The 23,788-nt window shown below is 30.4% G+C and overlaps 1 protein-coding gene across 11 annotated transcripts in view; it reads left to right on the forward strand.

Moving 5' to 3' along the window:
• Nucleotides 1-23,788, forward strand: part of LOC125077872 (probable phospholipid-transporting ATPase IA) — an 86,630-nt gene that overhangs the window by 20,906 nt on the left and 41,936 nt on the right. Inside the window, exon 1 of one of the 11 annotated variants that reach the window (XM_047689970.1) lies at nucleotides 17,738-17,956. The exons of 9 other annotated variants lie outside the window; for them this stretch is intronic. In XM_047689970.1, coding sequence (XP_047545926.1) covers nucleotides 17,833-17,956 — 124 coding nt within the window. In that variant the 5' untranslated portion in view covers nucleotides 17,738-17,832. Of the gene's footprint in view, nucleotides 1-17,737; nucleotides 17,957-20,126; nucleotides 20,351-23,788 lie in introns of those variants that run through there. One more of the 11 variants, XM_047689973.1, reaches the window with a different exon arrangement.

Genomic DNA, 23,788 nt, shown 5'->3' on the forward strand with positions numbered 1-23,788 from the left:
TATTTCATGTTCTTAACAGTTTATCTTTGGAGTTTATTTATTTATAAATACATTTTAGTTAATAATTTAGGATTTTTTTTGTAGAAAGTAACTTTAATAAAACATAATATTTACATTTTTATAAAGGTCCAATATTGTTCACATATAAATTTACTACTTCCCTATGTATGAGTAGTTAAGCTCAGCTGCAGATATCTAATATTCTAAACGCTCATATAAATAATTCAGGAAATGACGTGGCTGCGAACACGCCGCTCGCCACCGTCCACGACTTTTCCTCGCGGAGCCCACTCATTTTCTAAATATTTGTTTATTAGATCCTTTTCACACTGGATTTTTAGTATCTGAGTAAAATGAGGTATGTTTATTTTACTTACTTTTCATTAGAATCACTTTTTTTGTTAATGAAAAATAACATTAATTATTCTTATAAATATAATAATGCACACTATGTATAATACTTTACATGACCGTTATTTCGTAAGATATGTCATGAGCGATAGTTAAATTTGAATTAATAACATTAGAACACTTAAATATTTTTAAAATAATGCTGTACAAAGCCGAAAGTACGTACATAGTTACGGTAGATACCGCGAAATTATCGCTTGGCGCGAAACCAATTGTAGCTATTGTTTGTATAAATCTCGGGATACTTACAGGGAAACAGTGAATACCTACAAGGAAAGCTTGTATAATAGTATAGTTACTTAAAAATATTTATGAAATTGTTTTTGTATTTATGTCATTTCAAGAGAAAACTATACAATTTTGCCAGTCACAAGTATTGACTTTGAATTTCATTATATTTATATTTGTTTTAAAGATACATATATCAGTAATTATATTAATATAAATTTATTTCATTATTATTTCTGAAACATATGTTAATATGCAAACAAAAAATTCTTAAATGAATTTATATAATATTAATTATTATTTTATAATCCCCACAGGAGAGACTAGTTATCATTGTTAATATGTTACACGCTCTAATATCTCACTCCGATGTCCGATAATCCGATGGAACGGAAAATCCGAAACGACTGAAAAAAGTTCAGGTGCACTAGACCAACGAGGCAGAATTGATATAAAATAAAACGCACAATTATCTCTAAAACAAATAATATCATGTTTCTTTGCCTCAACTTGTGACAGATCTTTTGCCACCATTTCACACATTCATGGTTTTTACGGGTTTTATATTTCATTTAGACTTTAATACACTTATTTAAGTCCTACGCAATCATTCTAATATTCTGTAATATTTTCAACTAGAATTCAACCTTTAATTGGGAACATATTGATATTACCAAATAGTATGGCGACAGTTAGTACTAACTAACTAACCCACTGAAATCAAATCATTCAGTAATGGGACTTATTTACTTAACATATTTTATATAAGCTATGTAAAATATTGACCAAGCCATTAATAGTATATTTAAGCACACATAACATAGTAGATTAATTGCTTTTATAAGGACAAGATGATGTAACGTTACCGATGTGTATTCACTTATGCAGCCCTATTACGAAACTATCACGACATCTTTATCACTCTGTATTTAGCTGAGAATGAGTCTTAATAATGTTGATATAGTCATTGTGAGAGTGTTAGTGTCGCGAGGGCACTAAATTTTTTATGCGTATCGTAAAATAAACAGCGTATGCTTCATCGTCGTTATTTTTGAGCTATAAAGCTTAGAACTTACAGTTCGTATAAAGGAAGAATGAGTCGTTGAGTATGCGTTCATTTTTATATAAAAAAATATTTATAATTTTATATCTTTGCTGATAGTTTAATTCACAACATTTTCTTTAATTAATTTACGTTACAATTTGAAACATATAATTTCACTAAATACAACAATAGCAAAAATCTGTTAATAAGTTTCCAACTAGTTGACAAAACATTTTTGGCGAATTCAACTGAAATATTTCACACTTAGTGTGTTTACTTTTTTTGTTTGCTTTACGTTTTATTTGCTTTATTTATCTGTGATTCTACCATAAAATGTTTTTTGAATTTGAAACGACGAAATTACCTAATTTTACTTCTACCCAATTATTTCAATGAACAGAAGTTTTAATTTACGCAACACTCTCATTTATGAATAATTTATACTCAGATTTAATTAGAAAACAAAACGCAGATGGAGCGCGCGAAACATTTTATAGTGAAGCAACAATACCGAATAAAAACTTCCTTTAATTAATTATTTAATCGTTGCTCGTGGTTAATTTAAAGGATAGTGAGTTCGTAGCCAACAAATGGTGGTTGAAGCACTTAAATTCTCGATACTATTACGCTTTACGAAACTTCCTTTATACATTGCGAAACCCACAGATTGAGACGGGCACTGTTTTACTCAGCCGCAGTCACAACACGGGGTTTGATTAAGCAATATTGGACGAAAACAGTAAAGTGTAAAGTTACTAATTGTAAGTCATTAACGGTACGGATACGATTCGGTTTATTTTGAGGAATGATCGAATGTCTAATTGTAACAAACATTTATTTTATCTGTTAATAGTTTTTCACTAATAATATTCAACTGAGACTTAATTATTTTTTAATTCCCCAATGATTTTTTTTGTTAATGAAATAATATTTAATTCTTAATTTAAGAATTTTTATAGTAATTTTTAAACTCTCTTTCTCAAAAGTAAATGTTTACTTAGTTATGTATTATTCTACACCGACGATATTCTATATAGAACATTTTACTATAAAAAAGTAGTCATCCTCTCAACTCTTTCACTCGAATATAGTTTTAAAAGTATATTTCAAACTATGTCGCTTTGACGTTTCATGCTCGGTAAACTAGATATTTGTTAAAAAAATAATATTTTTTATTGTCTATATACTAGTTCGGAAAATTCGTCGATTTTAGATTAGGCTAATTTAATCAATACCAATAATTGATCGAAGTATCTATATTTTTCGTTTCTAATTTCAAACTAAAATGTATTTGGATGGATATAAATTAAAATCATCTCATTTAAAAAAAAACCAAAGAATACATTATTAGATAAGAGAAATATTATTTATTATGAATCATAAGTGTTTTATAAAAACGCTTCGAGTATAACGGAGTCAAGATTCATGCAGCGTTAACTATAAATTGTTGTGAGATCTTGTGCAAAGTGTCGCGTTTTAATTAAACCTGACACTAGCATTCACAAATCACTCGAGTTTTTTTTTATATTTCTCGACTCAAAGCCCATCAAGATTGTTCAACTCTACTCGGAGATTTCATAGCATTTTGTGAATTTCCAAATATATTTCATCTTTTTACGATTGTTAAAGATTCAACGCTCGTATTGGTTATAAATTTATTTGTTTCGATCCTTGTGGTCCTTTGATCCTTTCTAATACATGTATAAGGGACCGTCATAATGTAGGGAAATTAATACTCCTTCATAAATTGTCATAATAATGATATAATTAGAAAATAAATTTTAAAACTAACAAGCTCAAATTTACAAGTATATTGTATTGATAACATTCTCTTACAAATGTCGAGACTTATATATAATGCTAGTTAGTATTGATCAACGTCGCTTAGAGAAAGAAAAAAAAGAAATAAAGGTAACAATTGTTGCCATCAAATTGATAATAGTAAACACTTTTATCTTGAAAAACATTTTTATTTTTATTTATAGTTGGTTGGATAAATGACCTACATAATATAAGGAAATGTACGTGATTAGTTACTTATTATTATTTATAGTTATCATTCTATTTATGAATTAGAAGTTACTTATCGAGTAATTTGTAACTGTTTGATTTTCTTTGTAGGATAAGTGCTGTCATTTATATATTGTACGTAGCACGTCCGTAGAAGCTACGTGCTACGCATGTTATAGTTCCTTTATAGTTAAAGTAATATTGTATCGGAATATTTATACGGTTATTTTACTATGTGCTCTTAATAATACCTATATACGGAATCGTATTTGATGAAATATTTGTTACGGTCTTACTCCTCGGCTATCTACAGGCAAACAACAACACTCTGTATTGCTGTGTTCTTTTTTAACTGAGTGAGTGAGTCAGTGTTATTTAATTTCGAGTCAACTTAAAACTACATGCTCGTCCATATATTTATACAAAATTTACACACTCAATTTTTGAATCCATTATCTAATATTTTACATACACAAAACAGACCCAGAATCAGTAAAAAATTAAAAACAGAGAAAATAGACAGTTTCAAGAAAAAAGTACGTAAATTGATGCCTTGTGACTTAATAAAGAGTCTTTAAATATATATTTTAACGCGAAGTTAATTGACCAACATCATTGCCTCGGTTTACAGTCGAAACTTTTATGTAAATTTAAAGTGCCGTATTGCCTGGCTTTAAATAAATTAGTAATAAAGGGCAGTTAAAATAAACTCGTGCTACGTTTTTTCTTACACGTTTTTATTTAATATTATTTCTCTTATTACTCAAGATTAACCTAGCATCGCCGTTTCTCTATATACTTACAAAATTTTATTTTGTGAAGTACAGTGTACCGTAGTATTTTTTTATTATATTTATATTCATATCTCCACAGACGTGTCGTCCGTACCTTTGGTCTATCTTTCTAGTTCGTATTTTTTTTAGATTGTATGTTTTTATGTTTTCATAACCAGGCAAAATCACAACTTTTTTTAATGTTTATTTCTCTTCACAAAAATTAACCTTATATAATTAAAAAAGTGATATTTATATCTAACAAGAGCATTCATAACATAGACGCTTGTCTCTAAATTAAGCATAAGAATCCCTATACACTATCAATATGAGTCTGAATGTGTCATTGAATTTGTGTTATTTATTCGTCTTCGTGAGAATCTGGATCACTTAACCGGCCTGTTTATCATCGGATCATATCTATGAACGATCGAAATATTCAGATTATAATCCGGAATTTCTTTGGTAATCGCTATTTGTGCCCTATTCGCCAATTTTCCCAACGCGTCTCTTTTATTGTTATAAAATCCGAAGCTCTTGTGATGGGATATTGCAACCACTGCATGGGATACGCTATCGTGCAATTGCAATTTTCTCGTCACACATTTGATGAGGATGACCATCGCGTAATCTAGTCTCTGTGCCTTTTTTCTTCTTCATTGCCATACCCTTAGACTTCTGCTTGTGTGAATATTACTCATAGGCTGGGTCTTGGGAATCGCAACGCCGATATATGGGTTTAGATGCAGGGACTTGATATTACTTTCAAACAAGAAATTTGAACAAATATCTATTCACAGTATTTAGAGACTCTGAAATATTATAACGTAATATGATTAAATGTGACTGCTAAACATAAAAATAACAGATAATTTCATTGTTTTTGTACTCTTAGCAACTGAAGAAAGTAACAATTTATATGAATATGTAAACGTTTTCCATTTCTCACCTTCTTAATTTTCTATTTATTATTAGTATTCATATCTTTTACCAGTTCTAAAGTTGTCTGAAGGAAATCGCTTTAAAGCATCTCGCGTCAAATTGAGCCATAAGTCGCCTTCTGCAGAAACATGAAACTTGCATGAACATTTTTTTTTATATTTAGTAAAAGAGTATTTATCTCTTTAATCAAATTATAAATACAGTTACTCTACATTACTAATAAGCGACACGTCAGCGACAAATCGTTTTCAGTGTTATCATTCGATTTCAGCTCAAGTAATAAGGAAATAGAAAATTGAACTGAATATTACCAGTGAGCGCTAACGGAATAACCAAGAAAGCATTGAAAGGAAATGATTTTTTTAAAAAGATTTAAGCTGACAATCTACATACAAGTGGAAAGGCTTGACGCAGTATTTCTCTTCTCGTAACTTATTGTTTGACATATTGCTCATAAATAATACATTTTTATTTGCAACCGTCACTTACGCAACAAAAGCCTATAAATTGTGTTTTCGAATATATCTCTATATATATAATATGGCCTTATCGCAAAAAGACGTGTTATTTATTATGGTCCAAACCAAAATGATATCGGACAATATTGGAAATCGAAGCTTACACGACGAGAATAATTTGAGATGTATTATTTATTTTCTTAATCTTTATTAGTATTATAAATGCGCCAGTAAATCTGTCTGCTTGTCTGTCTATCTATCTGTTGCTCTTTCGCGGCTAAATCACTGAATCAGATATGATGAAATATGGTGTAAAAGTTCACCCGAGAGAATGTTTACCGGAGAACGGGTAGCAGCGTATCTCTGCGTACTATGGCAACGTGACTGTGATTACTTTTTGCGATTTATTTGGATATTCCATTCCCCATATGAAAAACGCAACAAAATCACGGCCCCTAGTCCTCGATAGCGCTGCTATTTCCAGACTTAGTAAGAGCTGTGGTAACGTTCGAGCAGGAGATGCTAAACTTTCCCGGCAGAAACCGTGTTGCCAACACTGACAGCCTTTGACCCTGGCAATATATAACACTCGCACACGCGGACCAACGAGAAGATTATCGAACTGGAAGCACTGACCAGATTACACTAAGATATCATAGGATTGAGTGCCAAATCGACTGCCGGTATATTAAGATTCTACGGTGTCTCTATGAGAACGCCACCATGTCGGTCTGACTCCATTATCAGAGCTCGAAGCCAGTCCAACTCCAGTGATATGCGAGACAGCGATAGGTGATATCTCCGAAACTGTTCAACGCTTCTAGATTCTGGACTGGACTGGAAAGCATTTGGCATCTATATCAATGGCGAGTACATCACTCATCTTCAATTTGCCGATGGCAAAGACATGACATGACATAGTAGTCATGGCTGCGACTTTGAAAGACCTCAGCACTACTCTCGAAGACATCAGCAGAATCTCTTAACAAGTAGGTCTAAAATTGAACATTGACAAGACGAAAATTATGTGGAATGTCCATGTTGCATCACCCCAAGTAAAAATCGATTATTTTTACCTAGGACAGACCATCTAACTCTAAAGGACCAAATTTAAAAAAAGGTCAATTGCCAAATCCAATTCGGTTGGGCAGCGTTTAGGAAGATACGTTAAATCTTCTTGACCTTAAATACCGCAGTGTATCTCTACAAGACGAACTGACGAACTGGTGAAGCTGGAACTCCAAGCATATTGTCATTTCTTTGTTTAGACTATATTCAAATTATGAATCTTATACATTTTTAAATTTTGATGCGTATTAAAATAAAATATTCATTGGTATAATTTAAACCAAATCCTTGTGGTAAAAATAAAATTAATAAATTAATTATACAACAAACTGAACTTATATCTAAAGTTAATATTTCAACTAGGTAAAAGGTCAAACTTCACAAGAGTCAATTGAAATGGACTATGAACATTTCAGGTCCTTTCACTACGAATCAATAGTATGTCAATGATCATAAAAAATATTATTTTATATCGAAATCATATTTTTCACTTATTTATTATATCCATGTTAGGTCATCGATCATAGCTACTTGACCCCGAGCTTCTGAAATCAAATTCGTTTTACTGTCAATGTAAACAGTACAATTAAAAATCTAAATATAATTTTGTCTAACTATAGTAACTTCTATAAACTGTCAACTTCTTATAAGTTGTTTTAAATAGTTATTATAGAAAAGAAGAATAATCAATGAACTAATTAGTTACTCTTTTTCATCAATTATATACAAATAATAATCACACACAATTAGATTTATGTATCAGTGTAAAAATCAACAAATAGGTTTTTACTTGGCCTATTAAAAATGTAAAGCTAATTAAAATAAGGCTAATTACTCAATACAAGATTATATTAAAGATAAAAAAGCGTGGATTTAATATTTGTTGAGTTCTAGACAGGATATGTACAAATAAATTTAATTGTATTTTACCGACATCCTATCTAATTAAAATTGTGCAAAAGAGTAACTACTAAGTTTCTTGCCGGTTCTCCTCAGTAGAATTTACTTTTCGAATCGGTGGTAACTTTAGGTAACACTGTAATATGACGATTCACAAGTGCTTTTATGAATCATGAATAAAGAATATTTTGATTTTGATTTTTGGACTAACTCCCAGCTAATTTAGTGTCTATATTATAATTTTTAGTATGACATATTTACCTTTTTTAATAAGCTTTGTATGTTTTGGTCAGCAAAATTAGATTACTTGCATGTGGCGTTTAAAATTAAATTTTCAAAAAAAATCTTTATTCAACATAGAAGCATTATACTTTCTTATTGACAGTCAAAATTCTACCACCAGTTCAGAAAGAAACATTTCAGACCTTAGAAGAACCGCCGAAAGAAAGTTAGAGGGATTTTTAAGGTATTTTTATTTGAACAATAATACATTATATATTTTCGAAATGCCCTGGAGACGATCGTTTCATTCCCAAGGCGTGATGGCATCTATAAAGTCCTTAATGTTATAATAACCTTTAGCGCTCAAACGTGCTTTGATGATTTTTAAGCCTTACAATAGAAAAAAATGTACGTTATCTGGGATACTATTATAAATAGGAATACATTGTTTTAGGGTTTGTGTTTGTTTCTTGTATTAGTAAGCATGCCCATCGCAATTGCTCGAAATCTCTTTTATGCTTTTGCGAACATACATTAACCTAACCAAACCAACACACTAAATTTTACAGTAAATGTAAGTTATTTTAGTACATATGTAAATATACAATTCGCTAATGACATGCCTCAAGAACCGCCTTCGAGACATTGATAAGGCATTTGTGCAAATATGAGCTTAATCATTCCAGCCATGCAGAACGCATTACCATAATATAAAGAGCAGGTACTAGACGGTAAAATAAAGCTCAAAACGTTATTACATCACTAGAAATTCTGAATATTGAAATTTTGCTAGGCAATTTCAACGTAACATTTGCAAGTTATTGTGATTAATGGCTCGTAGCCGAATTTTAACAAATCTCTACATTTATACTGTTATATCGACAAAAAGAGATTTCCTGCTTTTCAAAATGATGAATGAATGCATGTAAATTTCTTTCGACTGGCATTTTTTTTTAGAAAATATTGTAATATCGAATATATACGTTGCATACGAACATTGGATTATGTTTTAATTAAATCTCACTATCCTGCTATATAAAAACTATTCTAATCTTTAAGGCGGCATAAATTGTTCTAACCCATATCAGAAATTTTAATATATTTTAATTATAAATTAAAGTGACAAATTGTTAGTGAAATTAAAAAACGTTTTACTATCTACTTAAAATTAAACGTAAAATTTTATAAAAAAAATTAAAAACTCAGCTTGAAACGGAGCGTAGCTAGATAAAAATAAATAACACCGGTACGTCAGACTGGAGTGGTGGCGAGATACATTAAGCCAAGTTAACTGCAGTTCATATTGCAAACTACATTCTCAGTGAACACGTTACAAGTTCACTCAGAAAATATCGTCACTAACATTGTCACAGTTTAGTATTATTATGAAAATCCGTGTGAAGCAATTTATTATATTAATAAAATTTTATATTCATGTCTAAACTCGTCGAGGCGTATTATATTTAGCCGTAGGCACCGATTTTACAATTGACATTGTGAATATTTAAATATTACATTTAGGTTCTGTTTAAGTAGGCATGTTTAAAGTATATATATATATATATATATATATATATATATATATCTCTACGTTTATTATTGTTATTCTTTTTTTGTATTTGGTTTTGTAAATTTATCTAAACTAATATTAAAAATGTGAATGTAACCATGTCGATCTTTCTGACTGTCGTTCTTTTACGACTAAACCACTGAACATAATTTGATGAAATTTGGTTTAAAGTATGTTTCAACTCTAAAAAAGGAGATAGGCTTATTTTTTATGCCTAATATCTGACGACCAACCTCTCCAATGAGAGCAAAGCCGCGGGCGACAACTAGTATTTTAGAACTATTTTTGTAATGAAAGTGACTCTATTAAATGTTATAATTAAATATACATGTATATTATAAATATAAAAAAAAGCCGAGATGGCCCAGTGGTTAGAACGCGTGCATCTTAACCGATGATTTCGTGTTCAAACCCAGATTATCACCACGGAATTTTCAAAAGCTTAATTTGTATTTATAATTCGTCTCGTGCTCGGCGGTGAAGGAAAACATCGTGAGGAAACCTGCAAGTGTCTAATTTCAATGATATTCTACCACATGTGTATTCCACCAACCCGCATTGGAGCAGCGTGGTGGAATATGCTCCAAACCTTCACCTCAAAGGGACAGAAGGCCTTAGCCCAGCAGTGAGAAATTTACAGGCTGTTAATATTGTATGTTATAATGTTGTATATTATAACTATAATGTTACTTATAATGTATTTTTTTACATCATGACATTGGTTTTCTATTTTGAAGCTTAACAACTTTTATTTGTTTTTTGTGGGTTGGTGTATTAATTCTGCACAATCCAACTGACACAATGCTAATTTTTAAAATCGACTGATAATAAACAAAAGAAAAATAACTAGTAAAAGAAATAGTACTGTAACGATTTCCCAACACTAAGTACATACAGGGCCTGCCCTGAATAACAACAACGACCTGTTAATAAATACCTCAGTAAACATTCTAACTTTTCATTTTAAATTGATTTTCGTAAATATTGTGAGTATTTACGTTTACGTACGCAAGTAAATAACGGTTACACCCAGTTTGTTCCGTATGTCAAAGTCGCAGACAGTTCGTTTTCTGATTCTTTATCCTTTACGGAATGAATAATTAAATAACTAAAAGTAAAGTCAATAACACGTTGTAAGCAAACACTAGAATTCGTGTCGTGTGTGAATTGAATAAAATATGACAAAAATACAGTCAAACGGAATATTAAAGCGAGCCCTTATTACGATTGCTTCACTTAAAGCGAAACCAGGCACTATTTACATTTATTGATCCCGTGTAGTTATTTTGGATAATGAGAACGCTCGGACCGCTCTCGAGGGGCTGCGATTCGAAATGTGAGAACTATAAATGTTCGTATAAAATAGCATATTGCTTTTATTACTTATTGACTTCCGACTCCGACTACGCCCGTTTGTATAACGCAGTACTTGTCTAGAGTTTTTAGTTGATGGATTTTGATGTATATTATACTTTTATAGAATTACTTACTAATTTCATAGTGGTAGTGTTGTCCAGTAATATATCGGTTAGAAATCACACACATTCATATTTAATTTTGGGTTAATCGATTCATTTAATCCGGTATTATGTACAAATTTGATTTTGACCTCTATAATTAAAGTCCATCAGATTTAATTTTCAATATAAATATTTTCGAAATAGATATGAATGGTGTAGTCGTTTCTTGGATAATGTTTAATTATTTTTATGACTATTACCCTCAACATTTATAGGCATAAAGTCAAATATATCTTATGCAGATTTCAGCGACACGAAAATATTTATAATTTTGCACCAAATAACATATATATTAATAAAATATAATTAAATCTATGTATATCCTACATGAACAATAAAAATTAACTTAACGTTTTTTCGCTATCTATATCATCTTGTTTTTAGTAATATGCCTTTTTTTAACGTAACATTGAAATTCTTTAACAGGCTAACTTCATAATATTTGAAGGGTAGTTCCTTTCCTTTCTTTGAAGGGAAGTATTTTTAACTTTACGTAGTGGGAAATTTTATAAATATTGTAAGAGGATTACAATCTTATTACAAATTAAATATTAAATTATAATATTTTCTCATTTTATCAATTTCAATAAAAATATTTGTACAATATTGCATTTACGAAAAAGAATCATCATTAATATTAATAAACTATAGTAAATATAATGTAACAATAGATTAAATACATCCGTGCAATTGTATTTAAATGTTATGGGCGTAAAACTCCTGGAAAGTTCTCCTGGATCTTATCAAAATAAATTATAAAAGGTATTAAAATATATAAAAGTAATGACTTCAGTTCTATAAACAAATTAAAAGCGACCATTAACTTTCATTAAACTCTATCCAGCGAATGAAAGTGACGTAAGCGTTGAAAATACTTTCTGGCTGTATATAAAAAAAATAATATAAATAAAGATTATATTACATTTGTGTATTTGAAACTATAATATACTATAATTAAGTCGCGGCATGAAGCCGCACCCAGACTACCTAAATATGTCTTATGTGAGTCAAAATAATTTATTTTCTCTTTGTCCGACGTTCTCATTACGACTATTATAACAGACAACAATGCCTCGACTTCGCCTGACTTAATCACGAAAAACTACGGGAAAGCGGGACTGACCACATTGTGGCACTAACACGTTAACCCCGTTTCTGTTGGGGTGTCCACGAAAAATATTGAAAAAATTTAATTGAAAACTAATGATTCCTATTCATTTTGGATTTATTTTGCTATTGGTTATTTGTTAATTACGAGTATACATTAATGTATATCAAAATTTAATTAAGTATTTTTTCTAAAAATAGGAGAATTTCTGATGTCGTAGCTGTAACTTTTTAAAACAGTAGTTGTGACTGTTTTAAAAAAGTTTTAATTCATACTCAAAAGAATTTTAAATAACCATAAGAAAATAATCGTTATGCCCAATAATGTTTTACCGATTCCAATAATTTACGAAGTAACTATACAACACCGCTAGGTCAAGTTCATTAATATCAGTTTAGAGGACCGATTTTTCCGTTCAATGGTCGCCCTGTAAAGGCGTGCTTTAATTCTCGATATGGACTCACATGACGTCATAGGCCGAGGGTCAGAGATTGCAGGCACACCTTTCACCACACCCTCTTAAAAGACACAGTGTCTACTGCGACCATGGGAATGTTTTACCGCGTCCAGTAATACGCTTGTTTAAGGAAAATGTTATCTTATCGTAGTTTTCTATCTATATGGGAACTTCTTTAGTTGATATCTGAGCTTGAGTGCGGTTGACCGATTTTTATGTTGTAATGAATTAGATTTTGGTTATTAGTTTTCGGGATTGTTTATGTCGGTCACTTATATTAAATTTTAATATCAGTATTTTTAATAATTATTATTAAATTAGATTCTCTGTTCAGTGTGTGTTATTCGTGGTTAACCTATTAGATAGTAACGGAGAATAACGATGGAACGCATTGATGTGACGTGAAAAATTAAGATGAATACAGTTTTTTCTAAATAAATCCTACCATTGCGATTAGTTTTTAAGCAATGACTACTAATATATATAATTATACGAGTAATATAACCAAATAAACTCGAAGACATTTCTTCGAGTTTATTTGGTTAACCGATTTTCTTAAAATTATTAATAATTAAATTATATTTGCTTAAAGGAAATAATTAAAAAGATAAAGCTTTAAAGAATAAAGAATTTACTTATATATAATTTAAAAGTTACAAAGCACTGATGTGCATATAATGGCTGTTTGGAATCACACTGACAGCATGTCCCGTTTGAATAGTAATTCAGATTCTCTAGACAATAAACAATCAACCTTAAAGTGAATGCAATAGGATAGATTTTAAAAAGTGTTTTTACACAACACAGAAAGGTAATTGGAATATTATGCCTTGCCCTATTTAATAACTAGCAACCTGTTAATACATTTTTATATAACATGAAACTGTATACCATTTTTCTGATTGGCAATTATGTTAGAATAATCTGTATATATTATGCAACATACAAATATACCACATAGTCTATGCCTATTCTTAAACTACATGTATATGGGTCATTTAATAATATAATTTGTAAGAGAATTTTGGAATTAAGTATTTATTTTTATGAAATAAGCCTCTGTGGTCTGGTTCACTTAAAAAAGTAAAACTAAAGCCACGTCAGAACTGAATTAGTATATTGCGTAATTAAAGATACAAGTATATATTGTTTTTTAATTTTTACCTTATTTAAGTGCAAAAGTTGTTTAGAGTTCTTAGAGAAAGAAAACTGCCTTAGGGAAAATATTTACTCTTAACTGCCGGGAAAACCGCTCTAAGTTCTCAAAGGTAAAGCGGTTAATATAAGTATACATATCTACGATACGTAGATCTTATAACTTCATTTAAATTCCGTAGTCTTTAATTGTATCATTATAATATGAAGCTTTTAGATCACTAGGGGAAAAATCTCGATGGAATACTGATTTTAACAAGATGTTGTTAATCAGTATTCCATTAAATTTGTTAGTGGGTCAAATTTTGAGTGAACAAAGTGAGACCATTTCCACTGTAATTGACGTATTTTTTTTAGCTTTGGCTATTATATAATCTTTTCCCGCATTTACTTTTTTTTTCACACGACGTTCATCCAATTGAGCCGAAACTGTAAACAGCTGTTGGCATGAAGGTGTGTGAAGGTTTCTGCCATGGTATTACTACTATTATGCCTTCACAATTAAATTAAGATGCCTTAAAAATCAAATAATTTAGTAAAACCTCATATTTTTTATAGATAAAATCAATAACCAAGTTTAAAAATTTGAAGTATCGCGCTAATCACTAGTCTCCCAGTCTGATTTGATTCAACCTTTTTTATGTTAAATAGCCCTAATAAATAATAAAATAAATAGTTTATTGAAAAATATTATATTACGCTCTGACAGGCAGACAGAGAGTATTAACGTTGTACGTACAGTTGTTGAATATATATTCAACAACTGTAGGTACTTATCATTTTTTTTCTATTGGAATCTTAGAACAAATAATGATTTTAAAGAGTTTTAATTTATAAGTATTTTAATAACTTATGTTCTATAATAAAAACATCACTACTTAATACATATTTCATTTAAAATTGCTGAAAAAGTCCGATAACCTTTTTTTATTGAATAAATGTGTTACAAATATTATATTAAAATTCAATTCACGTTTTATTCGTAGTTCTTTGATAAAATAAAATATAAAGTAAAGAAAACTCAGACTTTGAGTAGATTGATAAGATTCTTGTTAATTATATTTGCATACGTTCGTTACAAGTGTACTGAACTACATTTAATATGATAAAACGCACTATCTCCAGGGTTATATCTACAAAAATAATATTTTTTAGTTCCCGCGACTTCTTGAGTGCACACTGTCATAATCGTAGCAAGATTGCAAAAGTAGAGAATTAAACATCATCCATAGAAACGATTTTTTGTCATTTATACATATATATTTCAATAATTAAAACTGTAACAAACAAACTTTTTACTACATAATAATGATATTATAGTACCGCAATATTCACCAGAGCAATCAGAACACTACAGCGTAACAGGAGTTTTAGATGGTTTTCCATCATTTCATTTGGAAATAATGAAGGTCGCATTTACAACGATTTACATACTTTTTGCGATGCCTTAGGCAGATCCGAATTTAGAAGTAATGAGTCCTCTGCGCAACGAAAGACTGAAAGCCCCCGAGCAACAGAGGACTTGATGCCTCTTATTTTTTGAATTTTACAATTAATTTGAATGATGTCCACGTCTGTTCATCAGGAATATAAGAATACATTACAAATACTCTTAGAACCGACTCTCATTCATTTTGCATTATTAATGATTAATAATACAGAGACGATAATTCAATATTATACTATTTATTCGAATCTATTTACATATAGAATTAGCATAAACGTTACGGGTAATTTAATTTTAAATAATTAGTGTATCAGACTTATGTAGCATTCAAACTTGTCACGTCATATGCGAGACGCCGAACAACAAACCATAATACCGATATTCAGCATATTATTCCTAATAACTATTTAGAATAACCTTTATCGAAATATGTGTGAAAAAAATATATATTTAGAAGCCAAAGAAGTAGGAGGAACGGAATCTAAATTAAATTTGTCCTTCATTTGTTAATATAAAGGAAAACATTGTTAGGAAAACATGTGCCACATGTTTATCCACCAAACCGCAAAAGAGAATCCTCTTGGAAGTTTTGAACCTTCTCCTATTTATATTTGCAAAGGTATGTTTGGGATTCCGTTGTAGTTGAATTCGTCACAGATTTGTTCATGGTGATAACTTAAGGTTCGGTGTATCACTATAAATAATTATAATATAATATTTAAATAAAATTACTATTTGTTATTATTATTATAATCTGTTACACGAAATTTTTTTGGCCATTTAAAACCGTTTTGTTGTTGAATATTGATTGCTAATTAATTTGCTACGTTCTGAAGTAAAAAAAAATACATTTCTAGAGCAATTTATATTTTATTTTAGTTAATAAACTTCAATCACAAGATATAGAATATCTAATCCTGCGTTCGTTGTTTTTTTTTAAATAGTGATGATATTTAAAAAAAACCTATAATTTTTTTTAATGTTTATTTATTTGTTTGTTTATCATAATATTATGTTAGTACCAACCACTAATACCATATTCTAGTAGAACCATTGGAACTACAGGCAAAAGTGACAACAAATTAGTTCCCAAAATTGGTGGCATATAAGCGATCTTGAGGATTGTTAATATTTCTTACAGCGCCAACGTCTATGGGCAGAGGTGAACGTTTATCATCACGTGGACCTTTTGTCAGTGTGTTTATCTTTTTTGAGTTAATAAAAAAATATATAACAAGATCAATATAAAAATGTTTATTACGCTATAGACCCTTTATCATTTAAATTGGACGTCGTGTTGTATATAAATATTAATTAAAAGTTTGTTTTTACTCCGTAATTATGATAGACTGCCTTCTTCAAATTGTAAACCAGCACGGAGGTTAAGTTCTTTGTAAAAGTGCAAGAGGAGCAATTTATCGAACAAAAGAAGTGGCTTCGGATCGCTGCTTAAAGCCATTTTGCACTATTCTTTATCTAAGATTCAAGGTTTTAATCTGTTGGGAAAATGTAGGTAATTAAAATTTTTCAAAATCATTTTCGATCACCTGGACAATTCGAAGCCAAGTATTTTTAATATTTTCATGCCCCATTTTGTATTTCCGACTCAACTATTTATTTTTACATTATTTATATTCAAAAGTTTTCAAAACTGAAAAGCGTATTGTTATATTAATATTTAACGTTTTAGCATTACTACTGCAAAATAAATTGTATTAATATAACGAGCACAACTTTATGTAGGATATCCTAGAAGAAGAAGAAGTGAAGATACTATTTTTCATAGATTTATTTTTTATTTTACAATTTCTTATGTTTAAGTTGATAATTCAAGAATCGATAAAATTTAATAATAAATTAAATTTTATGGATTCTTAAATAGGTATTATTAACTTTTGTTATGAAAATTGAGCTGGTCTATTTGTTAAACCACGCGAATTATAACTGCATAATGCGGTTCAAGCCCTGGCAAAGACCACTAAATTTTCACGTGCTTATTTGTATGAATAATTGTGTGTTCAATGGTGAAGGAAAACGTCGTTGATTTTGCCGCGAGTGTGCCACCAAACCGCAATGGAACAATATATTCGAATGAGCGCCAAAAGTTATCCTCTTAAGGAGTGAAAGATTTAAGGGGCTGATACATTATTTTACTTTAGTAATATATATATATATATATTGTAGTATATCTATATATTTATAATGTAAATATAAATATGAACATTATTAAAACACGACTCTTTAAGGTACTAATGATAAATGTAATACTTCCGTACCAAAACAAAACTTATATCAATTTTAATCGTTCGTTTTTGTAATACCTAATAACAATAAAACAAAACCACAATAAAACAAATAATAAGTTACTAACAAAGGGGTTAAAAAGGTCTGATAAAAGTGTTCAAAGGTGCATTTCAAACGAATTAACATAAAGAGTATTTGAATCGTAATGCTCTGTAAATTGTTCAATATACGAAGAGTGTGAGTGAATACGTGCCTGGTGATGCAGTGACGTAATATGGCGTGGCCCGGGGGCTCGCCAGACACAGTCGAGCTGCCATTACACCAGGTGATCAGCTCTGACACCATTGATGGACTTACACTACCAGCTACGACGGTTTTGGACGGACAACAAACAAATAGTGAGTAAATGAGATATTCAAATGCATATTTATTAAGTTAGCTTAGGATAGATTTTCATAGTTGTAGCTTTATTTCCTACATAGAGAGAACTGTAAGCCTCTCTTCTTAATTCATGCTGAATGATAAAATTCAGTTTAAATATATCCCGTACAATCTTATAGGTACAATTCAAACTGTATAAATCATTCCACTAAGTAAGAATTTCAATTCAACTATTTCTCCTGATTAATTAACCGTTGACGAAAGATTAAAGCGAAAAAAATCAACTTCTTTGTTTTAAAAGGAGTCGAACTTAAGTGTAGAAGCGTTTAATTAAAACACAAATTGGTCTCAGTGATACATTACATAACATAACAGTTGTTACATAACTGGCATAATTTATTACATACCCGTCATATTAATTGATCTTACACCTTTACAGATGGTATGTATCTAAATTACCTTAGATGATTTAGATGTTATAAGGGTACTAGATATTTTATTTGGTGTGTATCTGCTAGGTCGTTGTGCGCGAAATATTCAACCAATGTCACGTCTCATTGACTATTGACTATATTTTACAACTGTTATCTGCACATAATATGAGTATAACCTTTGCCGTAAAATAAGTCACGATTAAATCAAAAAGAAAAATAAAACTTGCGTGCGCTTTATAAATTAATCCTACATATTTTTTTACCATAGTAGCGTTTTAATTGCTTCGCTTTGTTATCTTTGCCTTTTAATAAACACAATAGGTGAGCACGATAGGATTCGCATGGTTCTTTTAAATAAATAAACCAATAGCTAGTTATAATATCATCAGAAACAAGCAATGACCTATTCTCTTGTTGACGGAGAATAATGAACGTACCAACGTATACTACATTCGTAACAAAACGTTATTAAACAAGCTTTATTTTAAATTTTGAGTTTTAGATTACAGAGTCAGTAAAAACGGATCCCCGGTTAGGCTTTGTGCAAGCTCGGTCGAGTTAATGCCAGCCGTTTATCATTTATTCTACCGCGCGCGTGTGTGTGGTGTGTTCCGGTTTGAAGGGCGAGTGAACTAGTGTAATTGCAGGCATATGGGATATAGAATATCATATTCCCTAGATGGTAGCACAATAGGCATGTAAAATGTACTTCATATATCATACAGTGCCATTAACTAGCGAAACAATTTGAGCGAACGTGATATCTTTCCATTGGGTAGCCCATGAGCACGTTTTCCTAACTCTTAATAATTCAAATAGATACAAAATTGCTTGCATTAATATATGACCCTTCCAAGTTTTATAACAGGTATATAAAACAATGACATGCCTGTACTTTACCGAGAACCTCTGAATGCATATTTGCATTATTTCCAAAGGGTTTCAATATTATTGAAATCCTCCTTTTACTTGGAATAAAATATTAAATATGGTAAATATTTATTCTGAAATAATAAGTTATAGTAGCTTTATTGTAATATCGATCTAGAAATATTATAATCCGCCATGTTATAATAAAAACTTATTTATCACGTGATCATGTTTTGATGCGACTATCATTATCTTAGACCCATCGTATTTCGGCGCCAGCAGGCTAAAAATCAGTAGTGTCTTCCACAGATAATAATCATGAGCATTATTATTAGCTTGTCCTTATTGCTACATCTCTTTGGGATTGGCGGATTATAAAACACAGCAAGAATCTGAGTTCAAAGTTTTATGGTCGGCCACCATCTTTACGTCGAACCTTCCTATAGAGTTATTTTGCACATTGTTGTGGTGCTAAGAGCTATATAAAATAGACGAAAAAAAATTTTGCTAACCTTGACACCTACAAATTTCGTTACAGTGATGGTCCTATCCTAGAGCAGGGTTCGTAAAAACACACTGTGGTTTCTGCCTTTTGTCTCGCTATAATAAAAAAGAAATATAAGAATATCATAGAGAGAGAAGAATATAATTATATCTATGTCAGATATTACTTTATAAACAAAGAAAAGAAAAAATAAATTTGAGCAAAACTATTACCTGCCTATTACTGGATTATGCCTTTATTAGTATAGGCAAGATTCCATAGAAGTGTAGGTCAATTATTATAACTGAAACGTCACATGGCCTTACGTAATAATACAATAAGATTTTCCGCCACCGACATTCACCTTGTGTAAGGTTTCCTAAACCACAGTCAGTCGACACAGGCCGAGGGTGAACATCATGTTGGTGCAAATACTAATAATGATGTACATCGCCACCTGCCTCCTGTTCTACGTCGCTCATGTCATCGACTACTACTTTACTGTCCTGTAAAGTCCACGTAGTAACATGATAAGTGCTAGTAACGATGTAGCGCGGTGGAGATCGAGTTGAAAGCTATGTGGACAACATTCCGAGCAATCTTGGCGAAATTCCGACCACTTGGTGAGTAGTTTAACGTTAAGGGAACTATAAATTGTTTGATACGTCAACAAACAAATGCCAAAACCGACGTTATTTTTGGTACAAAACATATATTTAACGATAGATATATATTAGAAATAGAGCGTAATCAAGTCTAGTTATTAATCATTGTAATAGTTATTTATTCGTTTTTATAAGAAATACCATTCGCATTTTTACAAAATAAATAACAAAAAATACGGCACTATTAGATTAGTACATACACCATTAAAGCTTTCTTAATCACAGGCAAATCCATTAGTAGAGGTTACTTAGTATTCTATAGGTCATTCATTTGGTTGCGCTCCTTCAAATATTAAAATACATTCAAGATCGAACTCAGCCTATCCCGCCTATATTTTGCTAACATGTTTTAGCCACGTCTTTTTTGTGAATTATTTTTAGCTTCACCTGCAGCTTTTGTCTATGTGAGGATTACAACTGAATTTTAAATCCGTCCTACCCAACCGATTTAGCTAAAATTTTGCACACATTTTTGCCGCTAGTGATGAGAAAATCTTCCGAAATAATATTTTATCTTGTTTAAAATTGCTGACGAAATACAAGTTGTTTTAAAAAGCATTTTATTAAGTACACCTTATTTCTCAAACTTCATTTAAAAGCATTTGAATAAATTAAAAATTCTTAAATAATAATTATCCTAATTTGTCGTGCTCACCATTAATATGAAAAGTTATTCTTAGGAAATGTTTTGCAAATAAAATACTAGTTATTGTTCATGGTTTCCCTTTTTCTTTGAACATAAACATACTTACTAAACGTGTCAACTTATGTTTTTCGTAAATCTCTTAAATGCATGCAACAACGACGTTACTAAACTCTGTATGATCTGTTAAGTGGATTAAAGTGATTACGTAACCAACAGACAGACAGAGTTGTTTTTGCATTTATAATATTCTGATTCAAGTGCATTCTGTTGCAGTTTTTTCATGTTTTCTTCAAATGCCATATAAAAATCTATGTTCAAATATATACAGATATCTCTAGGTCGTTAAAAATACTTCGTCTGAAGAGGTCTTGTAACAGCAATTTTCTTTCTTAGTAAGTTGACATGATAAGCTTTGACTCAAAATTATATCAAATCATTAAAAACCTAAAATCTCAATAGCGAAGCCGCGGTTAACAACTAGTATACTAAAGAATTCTTCCTGGAAAAAAAACGATAGCGAAATAAATTAAATTTTATAAGCTTAGATTTTTTACCCATAAATCCCTACAAATATTATGAATGCAAAAGCAACTCTGTCTCTGCTACTTTGATTTGATTTAGATGAAATTTGGTTTGGTTTGTTTAAGTCCCTGGAAAGGGCATAGACTACTTATTTATTATTTCACCCTTTGAGGAGGCAAAATGGTGGTAAAGGTTTGTGTGCTATAAAGTTTGACAAAAGTCACGGGTTCAGCTAGTAGTACATATATGTAAATCATTACATATATGTACTACTTATACTACATATTAATGTACATACACCATATCTCATTAAAATCGATTTTAAAAATAAATCGTGGCTAAACAATGGAAATAAAATTGAGCAACATCCAAACTTGGGTAACATAGTGTGTATCATTGAAAATATTTGCGTAAATATTCAGAAATATTTTATAATTATACAAGCTGAAAAATATAAACTAAGGAATATATTTTTAGCATTATTGTTTTCGAGTTTCTTTGTTGTCGATACATTACATGTAACACACGAATAGACCACTTTTTATATTTTATAACCTATTGTAATACAATTTTGTTATTGTGATGTGAGTTTGTTTTTTAGTTTTGTATGACTCATTTTTTATGATGATGATAGAGTCGATTATGATTTATGACCAAATAATCTTTTGTTATCAGCATATTTACTAAAATATATTATTATTTTAATAAAATCGTATCACATTTATTTACACACAGTAAAAATGCCGATTACTGTGACAAGCAATGTAAAATCGCCAACATAAGGAGAAGCGTTAGCAGGCCGATATTGCACTTTAAGAATTACATCAAAAGAAACATGACAGCTTTTAAAATCATGCCGCAGGCTGGAGAAAGACTGATAGATGTGGCCACACTATCCAAGAACAATGCTTGTTCGTACTACTAGGTGATAAACATGTCATTAGACATCTCAGTATCACTTCTTCATCACATCCCACTTGATCCCAATTGCGTGCAGTTTAAATGCAGACAATGTGATCGTTTTTATCATCCTCATATTGGACACTCGTCTGCAACAATGATATAGACCTAAATAGAACAAGGCTTATATTAGAAAATAATAGTTTAAAAACTAAAAAACACGCTTTTAGCACGCACTAAAAATTACAAATGGAGCGTTTTGTCTAAAACTAATAGTTTAAAAAACTAAAAAACACTTTTAGCACGTACTAAAAATTACAAAAGCAAACCCTTTAATACCCATATCATGGAGGTGGATTCCAAATAGCCAAACCGCCATCTTGGGTGTCCGCCATGTTGGATTTAATTCACGTGACTATTATTTTCGTTTTCCTGACAGCAAACCCTTTCATTTTGATGTCCATATTGGGGAGGCCGCCATATTGGGTTTGTAATGACGTTTCTTAGCTAGTCATGTGTTGTCATCAGAACTCAGAGCGTGTGCAAAATTTCATCCTAAACGAAGACCGGGAAGTGGGTCAAATTAAGATTCCAAGATTTTCTTACAAGTGAAGTTACAAGTGAAGCTAATATAAAAGTGTTAAAAAGACATACATTCTTACACAATAAATTTACATCTTTTTTGTTGTTCGATATTATATAAGATTAAACTAATTTATCTTAAAAAAAAAAAAAAACAAATATGAGCCAACATAACGAGCAGACTTTATTATTGAACTAGCAGATTCCCCGAAATAAACATTGAAATTTTCATGAATTAAATATGTATCAATTATTTCGATATATGACCTTTCAAAAGAACATATTTAAATAAACACGCAGTAACATTTCAATTTAAACATATACATATATGTATCAGCTATCGATTAATGTGATATTTATATGTGTTTATCTTTTGAAGTGGATGACTCAAAACCGACGCCACTATCATTTCGTCTGAAATAGTTATCAAGTTACCTATATTTCATCTATTTCAGTAATAATATTACTGACAAGCTTATAAGTGTATAATCTAATAATGCCCTTTTATCTAAAAGCAATTTATCAATTTTAATTATATAACATTCCGCTCATACTGATATTTAAACTTTAATTAAGTTTTCTATTATCTTGTGAGACGTGGGGAAAATCTTTAATGTCAAGTGACAAGTTCCCTTTTGACTTTGAACCATTATGAAAATTGCAAAAAAAATAATTATCAAAGAAAACACTTTACGTGCTATTTTTTTATTCCCAACAAAATAATAATAAAAAATCAATATTCGATA

Source organism: Vanessa atalanta, chromosome 4 (assembly GCF_905147765.1).
Source record: "Vanessa atalanta chromosome 4, ilVanAtal1.2, whole genome shotgun sequence".
Lineage (NCBI taxonomy): Eukaryota > Metazoa > Arthropoda > Insecta > Lepidoptera > Nymphalidae > Vanessa > Vanessa atalanta.